This window comes from Hemitrygon akajei, chromosome 20 (assembly GCF_048418815.1).
Source record: "Hemitrygon akajei chromosome 20, sHemAka1.3, whole genome shotgun sequence".
Classification (NCBI taxonomy): domain Eukaryota; kingdom Metazoa; phylum Chordata; class Chondrichthyes; order Myliobatiformes; family Dasyatidae; genus Hemitrygon; species Hemitrygon akajei.
Genome location: NC_133143.1, coordinates 58,965,087 through 58,982,927, shown reverse-complemented (window position 1 = coordinate 58,982,927; position 17,841 = coordinate 58,965,087). Strand labels below are relative to the sequence as shown.

The window sequence follows — 17,841 nt, the reverse complement described above, 5'->3', positions numbered from 1 at the left end:
GTTCCAATCCATCAGAGATCAGGTCTTGATTCCGCTCTATTGGTTCTAAGTTAATTTAGGGATTCAGAGACCATTTACACACAGTTTGAGGTGCTGAGTGTGTTTAGAGAAAGCAAGAAACTGGCAATGAAAAGCTGGCCACTGGCGGCCGAAGCTGTAATCTACAGAGCAAGGTAAATGAGGTCAACCTGAATGCAGCAGAGCACTTGTTTATTTTTCCATGGAGCAACAACAAATGACAGATTCTGGGAATAGAAGAACATACAAACGTTTAATAAGTTTTTATAAAACAACATAACAATGCAAGACACATTTTAGAAACAGGTCCGTGTTAAGTAATTCATTTCCAAAAGCCAAAACCTGTAGATGCTGAAAATCCAAAATAAAAACCGAGAATGTTGGAGCTGCTCAAGCAGCATCGATGGACAGAGAACCAGTTCATTGATTTGAAACATTAACTGATTCTCTCCTCGCATATGCTGCCCGACCGGCTGAGTATTGCCAGCATTCCGTAAGTAATTCAATTAGTTTGCTCAGTTGAGGCGAATAAGCTGTCCACAGCACACATGAATATTCTAAGTTGGATGAATTTAGATATTAATAGCTCTACATTTCCAAAACATAGGCAATTGATGTGCAGCTAAGGATAGAATCAAACCTATGTACAAGTGTTATTACTTGAGATCCCTCTTTCAAAGGCTTGTCTTACTTGGCTGCTTAACCTTTATTCTTTGATGTCGAGCCTTCATTATTTCAGGTCACCATGTTTCCTTGCGATAGTGATCGTGTCATTTCCGTGTTTACAAAATATGTTTTAAGTTCTCCTTTCCCTTTGACATTTATAATTCCCCTGCAGGTACAGTTGTAGCCGAGTGTTTGTAAGATGTTACTTGTTTCTTCTGTAGTCTGGGAATAGATAAAAATAGCAATGGAGGCCAGTTATTACTGCAGTAATTTTATCTTTTTATTTATTTATCTGTTTTACATTTAGAGACAGAGTGGGGAATAAACCCTTCCAGCCCTTTGAGCCGAGCTGCCAGCAACACCCGATTTAACCCCAGCCTCATTACAGGACAATTTACAATGACCAATTAACCTACTAATCGGTACATCTTCGGACCGTGGGGGGAAACCGGAACACCCGGAGGAAACCCACACATTCCACAGGAGGGCGTACAGAGGAAGCCAGCATTGAACTCCAGACTCTGATACCCCGAGCTGTAATAACATCGCACTGACCGCTATGCTATCATCTTGTGTAATATTATTTTCTTGGGATTTCAGTCTCTAACACGGTATTGCCAAATATGACAACAGAAATGGCATTTTATTTTTTAGGTTTCCTGCCCAATTTGTTTTCCATTTCCACACAATTTTGGGTGATAAAAAGAGCTAAGTGCAAAAATAAGTTAACTACCAGCTTTTAACCTAAGAGAATTACATTAAATTTGACCTGCTAATGTTTGCCTAGAGCCCACAATTAAATTGCAGAAGAGAGGTATTTGCACCTCTGTGCAGTCTGCCACAAAAGGCAGGATTTCTCGTTGGCCGCCCTTTCAATTTGGCTTCCCATTCCCATTTTGACATGTTTATCCAGAGCCTCCTCTACAATTACGATGAGGCCACACTCAGGTCGGAGGAGCAGCACGTCACTTTCTGTCTGGTTAGCCTCCAACCTGATGGCATGTACATCGATTTCTGTAACTTTTGATAATTTATCCCCCCCCCTCCCGTCGCTCTCTTTCCATTCCCCATTCTCATTCCACTCTTATCTCTTCTCCTCAGCTGCCCATCAACTCCGTCTCATGCCCCTCCTCCTTCCCTTCCTTCCATGGTTCACTGTCCTATTCTATCAGATTCCTTCCTCTTCAGCTCTTCACCTCCTCCACCTATCACCTCCCAGCTTCCTACTTCATCCTCGTTCACCCACCCACCCACCTACCCCACCAGATTTCACCTGTTGCCTGCCAGCTTGTACTCGCTGCCCTTCTCCACCTTCCATATTCTGGCTTCGTCCATCTTCCCTTCCAGTTCTGATGAAGGGTCTTGGCTCAAAACATCGACTGTTTCTTCCCCTCCCTGGACCTGCTATGTCCCTCCAGCACTGTGAGTGAGTTTCTCTAGATTTCCAGCATCTGTAGGATTTCTTGTGTTTAGGTATATGCTTCATTTCATAGAATCAGAGAAATCTGCAGCACATTACAGGCCCTTCGGCCCACAATGTTGTGCTGACCATGTAACCTATTCTAGAATTTCCCTACCGCATAGCCCTCTATTTTTCTAAGCTCCATGTACCTACCTAAGTGTCCCTTAGAAGACCCTATCGTATCCGCCTCTACCACCTTCGCTGGCAGCCCATTCCACACACCCACCAGTCTCTGTGTAAAATACTTACTTCTGTCCTTTCCTTCAACTTTTGCAATATGTTTGACCGTAAGTACAGCACATCAGCAATAATAGTTCTATTCTTGTCACTGAGGACATTCAGAAGGCCACTGTGTTTGCTCAAGCTGCTTCTCCATTTCATCTGTTCACTGGTTCTAATAACAGTCTTCCTGCCCCATAGATACTGAGACCTCTCAATTTAATATTATATTTCCAGAGTAATGTGTATATGGGACAGACATGTTTATGAGGCAGTCCACAGAAGGCGTTTGTTTCCTTGGCATTTTACATCTGCCAGACCCAGCGGGTGAAATTGAATTACTTCCGATAATTGGCATTGGGATCCTGATCCACCGCACCAGATGACTAGAGACATTGAGAAATCTGCGGCAGCAAGTTCGGTGACCTCATGTGAGTGCTTTGGATAGTTGACGCTGACGCTACTCATGAAAAAGGAGCCCAGAATCTTAGAGTCCCAAAGTTATTTGAGCTCACCCTCAAAGGCCAGCAGCCACATTGCAAGAGTTCAATGCCAAAGATACACTTACTGCAAGTACTAGAAGGAAGGCACAAGGGGGAAATAAATTCTCCAACTTAAATCTTTAAATCAGAGCACACTGTATTCTATCTCAGTTAATCAGACTTTTGAATGGACCTCTTGTATGATAAGATGGACTCTTGACCTCATAATCAACCTCGTTATGATCGTGGACACGGAACATAGTACAGGCCCTTCAGCCTGTGACGCTGTGCCAAACTTTTCACTTATTCTGAGATCAACCTAATCTTTCCCTCCAACACAGCCATCAATCTTTTTTAATCATCTACGTACCAATCTATAAGTTTCTTAAATGTCCCTTATGTATCTGCCTCTACCACCAACCCTGGCAGTGCATTCCACAGACTGACCACTCTGTGTTAAAAAAGAACTACTTCTGACTTCCCCACCTAAACTTTCCTCCACTCACCTTAAAATTATGCCGCTGGTATTAGCCATTGCCGCCCTAGGAAAAGGGGTGCTTGCTGCCTCTTATTGTGTTATGCTCCTCTCATCCTCTTTTGCTCCACAGAGGAAAGGCCTAGCTCGCTCGAACTTTCCACTCTCTATCTTGCACTTTGTTTACCTGCACTGTGCTTTATTCTGCATTGCCACTGTTTTACCTTGTTCTACCTCAATGCCCCGTGCAGGGAGTTGATCTGCACGAACAGAAAGCAAGATAAGCTTTTCACTGTATCTTGGAACATGTGACAATAATAAACCAGTACCAACATGGTGGTTGTCCTGACTGGATTTATGTCTTTATCTTGGAATGTATACTTCACATATGGCTTGTTTCTTTTTAAATTTGGATTAGGGCCCCCTGTTAAGGTCAGCAACCGAAGCAAGGTAAGATCTGGGTCCGATGGTACCTGGGGAAATAGAGTGATGTTTACTGGCGTCAGAGTTGAATGAATGATGTAAAGTCAGTCTGACCAGGAAGGACCAATCTAGTTTGCCTCCCCATTCTACCTTCTCCTCGTCATCCTGGTCTCTGGCAAATAAAAGCCATATAAAATGCTGGAGGAACTCAGCAGCCACGGAGGAAAATGAACAGGTCGATGATTCGGGCTGAGACCCTTCATCACACCCCTGTGGGGAAACTGGTGGTGGTGATGTTGCTGAACACTTGGGAGCTGTACAGCTGTACAGTGTTAAATTCAATCAAAATGCTCATTGTATCCCTTATATTCAGTTTCACCTTCATGAAATAGAAAACATTAAATTTCCTCTAACCCACTTGGAAGATCTAAGAACAAACAAAGGCAGACTGGCAGCAGAAAGAAAAAAGTAGTGCTGGGAATCCAGATTCACGTACAGGTATGTCAGAATGACCTGGAAGCTTCATGTGGTGACGGTGCCTCCTACACTTAATTTTACTTTGCAAGGACAGGAAGGATGACAAACTTCAAGCTGTCACGTGGAGATTTCTCTGCCACTCTGAAGTCACATGCTGTCGTGCAACTGGTGTAGAAATACTGAAACATATATTGAGATACAGCGTGGAATAGGTCCCCTTGGCCCTTTGAGCCACGCCACCCAGCAAACCCCCTGATTTTTAATCCTGGCCTTATCACAGGACAATTTACAATGACTAACTAACTGTACATCTTTAGACTGTGGGAGGAAACTAGAGCACCTGGAGGAAACCCATGTGGTCATGGGGAGAATGTAAAAACTCCTTACAGGCAGCAGTGGGAATTGAACTCGCGTCACCTGTCTTTAAGGCATTGAGCTAATCACTATGCTAGTGTACCATCAAACAGTTTGTGATTGAATTATCCAATAGATAATTAAATGATCTGTATCTTCAGTTGTCATAATTTATCATGCCATTAGTATCTTTATCTTAACTCAAGTTGATTTCATAGATCTACTAATTCTTGATAAAAACTATCAAGTACACTTTCCCACTGAGGGTATGAGGTTAATGTACTTATTCCTTCCAGAAATATTACACAGAACATATTTAAATAACTTTCTATTGTAGCCAACAATCAGTCTTCATGCCAGTATGGTTTGGTAATTTTCCTTCCTATTTGAAACATTACATAATATAACTGGTTTCCGTTGTACTTTGAGGTTTAAAATTAGTTGCCACACCGATTTGTACAGCATGTATTGTTACACTAAATAGCAGCTATGAAAGAAGTCACATTCATTCATCATACGTCTAGAAAAGAACCAGAAAGAGTTTTGATAAAGCTACCTGTATCTTGCCGAGAACTCCTGTGCTGTCCATCCTGCTGGCCACGTTGACACTATTGCCCCAAATATCATACTGTGGTTTCTGAGCTCCAATTACTCCAGCAATAACAGGACCATGGTTAATACCTGACAGAAAATTACACCATACAAAAATATTTTTTACAAAAATTATGCAGTAAACGGTGTGGCAAGAGCAGAAAATGATCAGTTCACAAAAAACGTATTACAGGTGTCACCCCCCCCCCTTTTACGAAGGTAGAGCGTTCCTATGAAGCCTTTCTTAAGCCAAAATGGCGTAAAGCGCAGAACCATTAATTTATCTGGGAAAAATTTTCGTAAATGCAAAAATCCTTTTTGTAATGCGAAAACAGGTTACTGATGTAGGTCTTTTGTAAAAGCGAAGTGGTGTAAAGCGAACATCCCTAAAGCGGGGGGACACCTGTATACATTTATGGATGTCCGGATGAAGAGAAATGTTTTAACTCCTCTGTAATTATATCACCAAAATAACATGGCTAGGTGATTTGGTAATATGATTCAATTTTTAATGAATAGAAAAATAAACTTGCTATTGCCTGATCTGATATTTTAAATTAAAAGTAGGCTAACTGGATAAAAATCAGAAATGCAATATTTTCTGCAGCTGCTGGAAATCCAGAGTGGCACATACAAATTACTGGAGGAAATCAGTAGGTCAGGCAGCATCGATGGAAAGGAAAAAAGAGTCATCATTTCAGACTGAGACTCCTCATCAGGCCCGAAACATCGACTGTTTATGTCTTTCTATAGATGCTGCCTGACCTGTTGAGTTCCTCCAGCATTTTGTGTGTGTAAACTGGATAAAAATAAAATCTTTATCAACTTGGTAGTAAGTGCTGGACATTGGGAAGATCATTCTAATTCAAACAGGGAAAGTTTCCTACACTGTCAATGGCAGAGATCAAAGCTTGGTTATTTCCCAAGCTGCTGGATTCAAATGATGATTATGCTGCAAGTTTTGTGCAGCTCCTTCAGAACTAAATTATATTCAGATTGTCATCAAAGCTTCAATTTACTGATTTCAATGACAAAAAAAAACAGCATTCAAGGAAAGAAGGAGGTCCAAACTAGTTAGACCACTATTCCCTTTTTTGATGATGACTTACAGCTCAGAGGTCTGTTTAAAATTCATCAGGTCCTCTGAAACTATTAATACTTTTCAATATTTTCCTGCATTGTCATATTGGCCTTTCTCTGCAGAAGATTAATAAGGACATTCCAACACAAGAAAATGGGAAGACCTTTCTTTCCTAACCCATTTCCCGTGGTATTACCTTTCCAAGTGAGAACTGGAGTCCATACACCAGGGAATAACAGTGCTACCTGACATAGTAAGTCACCAAAGTCCTAGAATTAGCAATTCCTTTATCTGATTAACTGGAGTTGAATTGTTGCTTACATAATATGAATGCAATATCTAAAACAGGTGGTGCAAGTACAGGCAACAACCAGAGGCAGCGTCATCTACAAATCCACAACGATGAACAGGTTTGCATCAATGTCACAGCTTCAACTAATCGGATAGACCCATAAAAATGCAAGCCTAAATTCTCTGCTCCCTTCTCAGCTGCCAAAGGTCTCAAATTACATTACGTACCAATGCGGAGCTTAAAGTCATTGAAAGAATGCTTGTTGATCACGTCAAGCTTTATCATGAGTGCAAAAGCAAATTCTAGCATGGTTCCAATATGTGTGTATTGTCTATCTGCCTCCTGTAAAGTAAGAAAAATCATGCATCAGATCAAATTGTATTGTATATTTCAAAATCATAGTATAACTGAAAAATGAATTCTTTTTAAAATGCTGAAGATGTGAGAAAGCAACATGTTTGCTTAAGGACTAAAATACGTAGCAATGCATATAACAAAGGACTGCACAGTCTGCATAATCAATAACGTCTGCACTGCTATGTTAAGTATCTACCAAAGAACATTGATTTACACAGTTCTTAAACTCAAGTTAAAGTAGACTCACTTTATTAGTTATACCTATATGCCTGCTCATTAATGCAAATACCTAATCAGCCAATCATGTGGCAGCATCTCAATGCATAAAAGCATGCAGACATGGTCCAGAGGTTCAGTTGTCGATCAGACCAAATATCAGAGTGGGGAAGAAATGTGATGTAAGTGACTTTGACCGTAGAATGATTGTTGGTGCCAGATGGGGTAGTTTAAGGATCTCAAAAACTCCAGATATCCTGGGATTTTCATGCACACCAGTCTCTGGAGTTTACAGAAAATGGCGTGATAAACAAACAAAAAAAAAATCCGTTGAGCAGTCGTTCAGTGAGTGAAAAAGCTTTGTTATTGAAAGAAGTCAGAGGAGAATAGCTAGACTGGTTCAAGCTGACAGGAGGGTGACAGTAATTCAAGTAGTCATGTGCATTACAACAGTGGCGTGCAGAAGAGCTTCTTGGAATGTACAACAATTTGAAGTGGATGGGCTAGAGTAGCAGAATATACCGATCGTACACTCTGTGGCCACTTTATTAGAGACAGGACATGCCCAATAAAGTGGCCACAGAGAGTAATGTAAATATGACAAGGATTTATTTAATTACATTGATTTTCTTCTAAAATGATATTGCAGGAAGGAGAGGGTTCCAATGAGTCCTTAATTACCATTGGATTCTTTGAAGCAGAATGGCAGACTTTAAATTTAGAGAAGTAAACACTTGCAAATATTTACCCTTAATTTTATGCTTTAAATTTGATGTAATTGTGATGGCCATGAGAGAAAGGCCTCGAAGTACCAGCCCTTAGTGCAGGAGTGCAAAGACAAGGGATGGCAGGCATGGTTGTTCCCCGTGGAATTTGGCTGCAGAGGTTTCCCAGCCAAATCAGCATGGTGGTTGTTGTCAGCTCTGGGCCTGGGCGAAAGGAGCAAAAATCAAGCAGCTCGTAGGATGGGGGAAGAGGCAGAATGAGCCTCCTGTTGGATTTGGAGGAGGAGGGAAGCTGTAAGCCAGGTGCAGATGGGCAGTGATTTGGCCACCAATGCCAACCCACCAACTGGAGAGTGTCCTGGTTAAGGGTCGAAACACTCTGTGAGGGTTGGGACCCACTTGATGACATCTGCTCCTGGCTGAAGATCTACGGTTACCTTACAAGGTATCCGGAGAATGCACCCTAACAGGTGTATGTAACAAGTAACAAGTTAGCTCATTGAGTCACCACCTCACAGCTCTAGAAACCTGGCTTCATTCCCGATCCCCAGAGCGTTCCGTTCTATAGCCTTCTGAAGGTGTCCTTGATGCTGGGGTTTACAACTTTCTTCAGCTTTTTCCCGATTCTGTGCAGTGGTTACTCCATACTGGTTGCAACACTGTCTTGTATGGACGGGCCATCGCACAGGAGCGGAGAAAGCTTCAGAGGGCGTTGCATCATGGGCACCTGCCTCCCCAGTATCCAGGACATCTTCCAAAGACGATGCCTCTAAAAAGCCGGCATTCGTCATAATGACCTCCATTGTCCAGGACATGCTCTGCTGTCACGGAGGAGGGATAGGAGCCTGAAGACAAGCACTCAACATTTCCGGAACAGCTTCTTCCCTCTTGCCATCAGATTTCTGAATGGGCACTGAACACTTCCTCAATACCTTCTCCCCTCGCTCTTTGCGCTATTTATTTCATTCATTTTTTATATATATACTTATTGTAATTTATAGTTTTTATTACTATGCATTGCAATGTACTGCTGTTGCAAAACAACAAATTTCATGACATATGCCTGTGATATTAAACTTGATCCTGGCTCTGATCTGTGCAGAGTTTGTGCAGTCTCCCTGCGGCCACGTAGGTCTCCATTGGTGCTCCAGTTTCCTGGTATTCCACATCCCAAAGGTGTGCAATTGGGTAGCTTCATTGGTCACTGTGATTTGTCCCTGGTGTGATGCAGGGCGTGGTGTGGAGGGTAAGAGGGGAAATTGATGTCAATGCAGGAGGGTTTGTGTAAATGGGTATTTGATGATCAGCATGGACTCAGTGGGTTGAAAGGCTTGTTTCCATACAAAATGATACCATATAACAAATATGATATATATAACAAAAGCTCCCCCCTCAAAGTAAATAGCTTTTCTGACTCCAGATAAAATGAGTGTACTGGTTCAAATTCTTCGCTGAATGGTGTGGGGCAATACTTCCTTATTCAGAACGTCTTGTAAAGATGATTCTAAAGAGCCTGTGCTCGGTCTGGCACCTATTCACTTTCTCCTCCTGGCCCAACATCAATGTCCAGGATGATGTGTGCTCTTTGTATCGTGACAATTTCACCAGGAATATCGGTCCGACTTCTCTCAAGAAAATCTGCATTTTAGAAGAGCGCAGAAGTCCAACTTCAACATAACTGCTCCTTTGAAAATAGAAGGATCTGGCCAAGTCTCTGCTTCCCAAGCACCCCCATGCCTTTTCTCCTCAACACCGACACCTATTTCTCAGTGCTTTATAGCGTCGGCTGTAAAATCAGGGATCGACACCTACCGCTGTCTGTAAGGAGCTTATACATTCTCCCTGCAGCCACATGGGTAGGGGGTGGCACAGTACCACAGCGGTCAGCACAACGCTTTACAGTACCGGTGACCCAGGTTCAATTCCCGCCGCTGCCTGTAAAGAATTTGTACGTTCTCCCTGTGATTGTGTGGGTTTCTTCTGGGTGCTCCAGTTTCCTCCCACAGTCCAAAGACATATCAGTTGGCAGGTTAATCAGTCATTGTAAATTGTCCCCTGATTAGGCTAGGGTTAAGTGGGTTGATTGCTGGGCTGCACAGCTCGAGGGGCTGGAAGGGCCTATCCCAATAAATAAATAAACAATGTACTAGTATTTGCAAGTTGTGGGCTCCGTAAGCACAGTGACACTTGTGGGCGGTCCCCAGCACATCTCGGACTGTGTTAGTCATTGACAATGCAGTTCACTGCACTGTATGTTTTAATGATTCGATGAACATGTGACAAATAAAGTGAATCTTTATCTTAAACATGATCTTCCTCCTCTGGCACAAAAAGTCCAGTCTTTATAAAAGCTCCACGATTGTTCATCTCCCTCCACTTTAGAAATTTGGAAAGGGTATGAATGTGGTCTTGCTGGATACCAAAAAGTGAGGAAACTTTTTAAAATTTCCTCCCTCTATACAGTTCCATTAACAACCATTATTCTGTGAACAGATAGCCTGCTGCAGGTGTGCAGTGATACCAGACTTGAACTACTAATCTACCCAATAATGGCTGATTACTATCATTGTAAAGATGGTATAGGAGATGTTGTTCATGGTTGTCCAAGTTGTATTGGGGGTTGAGTGCTCAAGATTTGAGATTCCACATGTCAAAGTTAAAACAAGAATGAAATTCTCTGGATAGAGCCTTGTCTACAATCATTGAAATGCATCTGCAAACGGATTAAAAGAAAAACTCGTAGAAGTGAATCTCAGACTGGTCAGTATCATGGCTCAATTTTTTAGTTAGAATTGCATGGAGATTAAAAAGTTTAGCCTTATTGGTGACATGAACATCGAAATGTACATTGTTTGCATCAAATCAAATCAGTGGGGATAATGCTGGCAGCCCGCAAGCATCGCTACACATCAGACCCCATCATAGCATGCTGACAATGCAGTAACCCTAATTGTACGTCTCTTTGGAATGAGGGAGAAAACCGGAGCACTCGGAGGAAAGAACATACAAATTCCTTACAGGCAGAGGTTGGAATTGGACCCTGATCTTTCAGCTAACACTATAAACTGATGTGCTAAGCTTTATGGAATATTACCCCAACAATTTTATGGTGCTCACTCATTACTGGTGTCCTGCATAATAAACCTTTGAATCTTTAAACAGAATTTAATTTAATATCCTAATTAGGAACTGTGAAAATAAACCAATATTTCTTTATTACAACAGCATTAATAATTGAATGGTTCTCCTACTATATTAAATTAATATTTCAAAACTTATTAATTATGTTTGTAATAAAATATTAGTGGCTTCTGCCACCTACTAAAGATTCTCATTGCAGTCATTGACAATAAGTCTTAATACAGCTGCTGTCTGATTGAATGGAAAATATTTTTAGACCATAAAGCATGGAAATATAAATTAGCAAACGTCAACACCCATCCACAACTGATGCGTTAAAGTGGTGTTTCAGGAAAACTTATTCACTAATACTGCAAAAAAAAACAGGAAAACTGCTAATATGACATGCAAAATTTGACAAGAAACTTAAATAAGCTAATACCATTTTAATCTGTGAATCTTTCATCTTTAATCTTGGCTACAGCAGCAATGTAAAACAATATATATAAAACAATATAAAAATAGTATCATCTGTGATATGTTTCATAGCAAAAGCCTTTTGAAATTTTACCTTATGCAGCAAATCATAGCAGGTTTTGGAAAATTGTGATCCTTACAGTTAGTTAAAGTTAAAGTCTGTCCCAAGCCTTATAGGCTCATCAGGTGCTTATGCCGGTTTCCGTGGCGTGAAGCTTCTGAGAGTACGAGACTCTCTCCTGGAAAGGACACCAGTCTATCGCGAGGTTAACCTCCAGCATTTTGCCGGTACCCATCTTCAGTTGGGTGGACTGGAGCAATGTGTGGTAAAGTGCCTTGCTGAAGGACATAACACACTGCCTCAGCTGGGGCTTGAACTCACAACCTTCAGGTCGCGAGCCCAACACTTTAACCACTTGGTCACGTGCAACATATTTACAATTGGTGGCCACTTTATTAGGGGGAAGTGTGTCTTCTGCTGACATAGCCATCCACTTTGAGGTTTGACGTGTTGTACGTTCTGAGATGCTCTTCTGCCCACCACTGCTGTAACACGTGATTATTTGAGTTACTCCTTTACTGACAACTTGAACCACTCTGGCCATTCTCCTCTGACCTCTCTCATTAATGAAGTGATTTCGCCTACAGAACTGCCACTCACTAGATGCTTAACAAACAGGTGTACTGGTGTACCTAATGAAGTTGCCACTCAGTGCTGTTACTGAGAAAAGCTTTTACAAGTAAAGAATATTAATTACCTGCCAGATGCAAGTAACTTTCAATAAATTTGAGGATTTTTTACAGTTTCAAATACAATGCACATTAGAAGCAGAATTTCTACAAAGTAAAATTGTACAACCTTAAGTATTGAAAGTAAAGGCTTACACCCCTGTCAACATAGAAAAACTGAAGAGACAGTACTGTACTCATATATTTGATGCTTAAGGATGGTGTAAGGAGGACAGGTGGTCTAAAGCATGGTCGAACCTGTTTTGAGGAGAGTTTTCAATGAAGAGACACAGTACAGTGAAGAACTAAAACAGTTATCAGTGAACAAGCAAGCAAGGGACCACCACAGCAGAATTAAGTCCGAACAAGTGAATGTGGGGAAAGACGAGGTTCAGATCAGGCCAACAGAGTCTTTTGGATGAGTTAATGGGCTGGCAAAGGCACATCTTCCCAATCCCTGTCATCATTACACACTTTAAAGATATGGGTGTATGATTGTATGGTTTATGCATTCGTATAACATTCACTATGGAAAATGGACATAGTGAAATCGTATTTGATTTTATTTAGAGATTAAATATACTAATTCATCGATTAACCTCCTTGAGCGAGGCACTTAACCACTCGTTGCTCCAGTCCACCCAACTGAAAATGGGTACCGGCAAAATGCTGGGAGTTAACCTCGCGATAGACTGTTGTCCTATCCGGGGTGGGGTGGGGGGGGGGGATAAGTTTCGTACTTTCAGTCGCTTCACACCACGGAAACCGGCATAAGCACCGGCCTCATGAGCCTATAAGGCTCGGGACAGACTTTAACTATCTATTAACCTACTAAGCGATATGTCTTAGGAATGTACACGTTTCTGAGAATAAGAAGTATAGGTGTGTGTCAAAGGCACTCTCTGGTAAGGGCAGGTAACCAAATTTTAGAAGGACAGATGCTTATGGAGAATGGAAAATGATATTTTTTCCAGAATTTTTGTGGAAGATGACAGTATGTCAATCTGCTGGACTGCCACAGAGCAGTGGTGGGGTGGGGGGGGGGGGTGGTTCCCAAGCTTTTTTTTGCCATGGAGCCTTACCATTAACCAAGGGGTCCGTGGAGCCCAGGTTGGGAACTGCAGCCATACAGTAATCCGTAAATGAGGATGAAGGAGGAGCCAGACTGGGTTTGGAGGGGCTGACCTGGGTGCAGATCGTTTTGCTGCTTGCTACTCAAAGACACTGGAGTTGGTGTGCGAAGAGGGTGTGCAGTGTAACAGTGAGTGAATGTCTTAGATGTTTCTCCTGCGATCACAAGACCCTGTCGGACAGTGGCAATGTAAAATGCCACAGGCCTGCTTCCCTTGTTGACAGATGGCAAGGTAGCAGTGTGGCCTCACTTGTAGAGAGGACTCGGCCTCAAGGCACGGGCTTGCCTGCTACTGCAGTCCAAGTGAGGAGACACTAGAGGTGGTGTAGCATGGTGTCTGTGCTCGGCTAGGGGCTGGCCTCTCCTGTTAGTGCTGCCCTCCAGTGTTCAATTAGTGGAACGACAGGCTGGATTGCCAGGAACTGTACCATCAATTTGCAGGACATGTCGCTCAGGGTCTTGGACTATATATGTGTTTTCTTGCGGGACTATGTTTTTTTTTCTCACTATTCTGAATGTGCTGTGTGTGTTTTACACCTTGGCCCCAGGGGAAGATTGTCTCGTTCATCTGTGTCCAAGTATGGTTGAATGATAATTAAACTTGATTTGATTTGAAGAAGAATGTTTCCGGTTGGATTCTTGAAAAATTTCAGTGGTAGTGTTCAAAGGCAAGAAGAGAAGCTACCATTTGGGATGTAGCAAGTGTGTGAGAGGATGTGGGGCGATATTGCCCCATATCCCATTTTCCCCAAAATCGTTTGCTCTCAACATCCACATTATTCACTCTTTCAGAAAGCAAACAGATATTCGGCAAAACATCAGCTTAAGATGAAGATCATGCATAAATATGTCACTTCTAATCAACCTAGCCTGAACAATGTTGTTGTGAGTCAGGTTGAAAGGGAATGGCTAAATTCACTCATCTAATCATCTAATTCTACTGGGAATAATCTTTACTCATAGTGGATGATAGACGGCCATACCAATGAGAAACAAAATGGCAAGTCATGTCTGGTAAAGAGATCACTGTGGGGAATATTATAAGCAGATATATCCGTTGACTGTATTTTTGAGATATATTAATCAATGAAAGAAAAATGAATAAAGCACCACATTAATTGCATTCAACTGGCTACAATGGCTGCTTTTAATTAGGTGCCTTGCACATATTCCTTAGTCCTACTTGTAATCAACATTTTAAATTGCTGCTGCAATTATCAAATTAATCCTCATCTACTGATTCCGAAAAGGCTCATTCTGAAAAGTTTAGATGCTGAAGTGGTGTCCCTGTGCCCATTATCATTTAGTGTAGTGGGCACAAGAACACATCTTCCAGTGTCACCATGGTGATGCATTTAATAACTAATGCAGAACACAATAAACAGGTCTCATTCAACCCGTTCTGTAAATCCAAATTAACAGCATGTTACGCTAACAATGCTTCGGTTTGGGAAAAAGTTCACAGATTCTAAAGTGCTTTATAAGTCAGCTCTGTCAGGATATTTGCAACTTTTGCAGTGCATTTAAGTCAAGTCAAGTCACTTTTATTGTCATTTCGACCATAACTGCTGGTACAGTACATAGTAAAAATGAGACAATGCTTTTCAGGACCATGGTGTTACATGACACAGTACAAAAACTAGACTGAACTACGTAAAAAACAACACAGAGAAAGCTACACTAGACTACAGACCTACACAGGACTGTATAAAGTGCACAAAAACAGTGCAGGCATTACAATAAATAATAAACAGGACAATAGTGCAAGGTGTCAGTCCAGGCTTCGAGTATTGAGGAGTCTGATAGCTTGGGGGAAGAAACTGTTACATAGTCTGGCCGTGAGAGCCCAAATGCTTCAGAGCCTTTTCCCAGACGATAACTTGCATGCTGGGTCGACAGCAGTTGGTAGCCAGTTCAGCGGGCGTTCAGAAGACCGCAGATCGGTTGCTCTTTGTAGAAGGACTGAGTTCGAGTGGCCGGTCTACTCAGTTGTAGCGGAAGCATGGTTTCTAAAATCTGAGATTTACTGTATGTGATTATTGGACTGTAGCTCATATCGCTCTCCTTCAGTTTTCTCTGTTTTCCTTGTTGTTGCTGATTGGCGGGTTGGGGTCTGGGTGGGTGATGTGTCGGTGCGAGGGAGGGGTGGGGACCTTGGGGTCGGATGTTGTTTTTTTCAGTGTGGGAATGGAGGTTGGGGGTTTCGGTGCTGTTGCCGCTGCTCTTTTTTTGCAGAGGAGGAGAGGTTGGGCTTTGATGTTGTTATCACTGTTTCTTTTTTGAGAGGGCGGGGTTGGGGGCCTGGGGTTTTGACGTTCCAGCTGCCGTTTTCCAGATGGGCAATCTGTTGGCTTTTGTGCGAGAGAGAGCGTTCGGTGCTCTGGCTGTGTCGCCTTTCATGCGGGTGATTAGGTGATCTGTTAGTTTTTACATGTGAAGGAGTGGTTGGGGGCAGGGGTTGCGGTTTATGAGTTTTGTTTCTTTTTTGTGCGGGGAGGGAAGCTGATGTCTTTTCTTTCAGCAATACCCATGTTTTTTTTTCTGTATTTTCTGGCTATCTAAAGAAGATGATTATCCAAGTTGTATTGTACATGCATGGTGGTGGCATCCATCGGTCTCGAGAGACCATGGATCTGCGCCTGGAGTTTCCAGGGCGCAGGCCTGGGCAGGGTTGTATGGGAGACCGGCAGTTGCCCATGCTGCAGGCCTTCCCCTCTCCACGCCACCGATGTTGTCCAAGGGAAGGGCACTAGGACCCAAGCAGCTTGGCACCGGTGACGTCACAGAGCAATGTGTGGTTAAGTGCCTTGCTCAAGGACACAAACATGCTGCCTCAGCTGAGGCTCGAACCAGTGACCTTCAGGTTACTAGTCTGATGCCTTGCCCACTAGGCCACGGGCCAAGCATGCGTACCTTTAAAATAAGATGAACCTCTGAATGGATTCCTTATACATTCTCACTTGTTGAGAGGTCTGTGCACAATATCTAGGTTAATGTCAAGAGATATTAATAAAGGTCATATTTGCTTTTGAAAGTGCTTGTAAAAGATCCTCTGGCACAATTCTAAAAATACAGCAAGGGAGTTCTCTGCTTCACCCTCTCCAATATGTATTTTGCCATTAATGTGACCAAAAATGTTGCGTTACCTAATTGCTATCACTTGCTTGCCTCATTTCTTAATGTAATCAACTAGTCGCACACATAATTTTAGTACTTGGGATTGAATGTAAGTTCAATTCAGGGAGTTAGGTGGAAAGTTAGAGGAATTTGCCTTGAAGCCATCCATGCATTTGATAAATACTGTGGCAGATTTACCTTACAGCCATATTTCTGTTAAATTTCACAAATTTAAATTAATTTAAAATTGAATATTCCTTCATTCTACTGTGTGCCATTATATTGATCATAGTTGGAGTATCAGTAAACATGGGTGTGTGCGGACCCCAGTCAATTCAGGTTGGCAACAACATCGCCTCCACAATCTCCATCAGCACAGGTAAGCCACAAGGTTAGCCCCCTGCTCTACTCACTTTACACGTATGACTGTGAGGTTAAGCACAGTTCCAATGGCATATTTAAACTTGCTGATGACGCCACTGCTGTTGGCCAAATCTAAGGTGGTGATGAATCAGCATATAGGAGGGAGACTGGAACTCTGACTGAGCGGTGCCACAACAACCCTCTTATCTCAATGTCAGCAAGACCAAGGAGCTGACTATTGACAATGAGGAAGAAACTGGAGATCCAGGAGCCAGTCCTCATCAGGAGCAGCACCTTTAAATTCCTTGGCGATATCATTTCAATCTGTCCTGGGTCCAGTACGTAAGTGCCACTACAAATCAGGCCTCCACTTTCTTAGAAGTTTGCAAAGATTTAGTATGTCATCGAAAACTTTGACAAACTTCTATGGATGTATGGGGAAGAGCATACTGACTGTTTGCATCATGGCCTGGTACGGAAACACCGATGCCCCTGAACAGGAAATCCTACAAAGCGTAGTGGATACGGCCCAGTCCGTCACGGGTAAGGCTCCCCTCACCACTGAGCACATCGACAAGGAGAGGTGTCGCAGGAAATCAGCATCCCTCAATAGTGACCCCCACCACTGAGGCCCTGGTCTCTTCTCACTGCTGCCATCAGGAAGGATATACAGGAGCCTCAGGACCCACGCCACCAGATTCAGGAACAGTTATCACCCCTAAACCGCCAGCTCTTAGACCAGAGGGGATCACGACACTCTACTTTCACCAACACTGAAGTGTTCCCACAACCCATAAGTCAATTTCAGGGGCTCTTCATCTCACGTTCTTAAATTTATTCCTCTGTTATTTATTGTTATTTCCTTTTTTCTCTCTCTTTTTGTACTCGTACAGCCTTTTGTACCTTGGTTGTTTTTTCGTCCTGTTGTGTGCGGTTTTTCATTGATTCTGTTGTGCCTCTTTGCATTTACTGTTAATGACAGAAGTCAAAGGAAAATGGGCAGACTGGCCAAGCTGACAAGAAGGCGACAGTAACTTAATTATCCGTGCGTTACAACAATAGTGT

At 42.4% G+C, this 17,841-nt stretch overlaps 1 protein-coding gene across 9 annotated transcripts in view; it reads right to left on the bottom strand.

Annotated features, from left to right (window-relative positions):
• Positions 1-252: 252 nt before the first annotated feature.
• LOC140713820 (adenylate cyclase type 2-like) overlaps positions 253-17,841 on the bottom strand; it is a 500,552-nt gene continuing 482,963 nt past the window's right edge. For all 9 annotated transcript variants that reach the window (XM_073024378.1, XM_073024374.1, XM_073024382.1 and 6 more), the window contains 3 exons: positions 6,768-6,882; positions 5,133-5,257; positions 253-906 (listed from right to left, as the gene is read on the bottom strand). In XM_073024378.1, the coding sequence (XP_072880479.1) occupies positions 754-906; positions 5,133-5,257; positions 6,768-6,882 (393 nt within the window). In that variant the 3' untranslated portion in view covers positions 253-753. The remainder of the gene's footprint in view (positions 907-5,132; positions 5,258-6,767; positions 6,883-17,841) is intronic.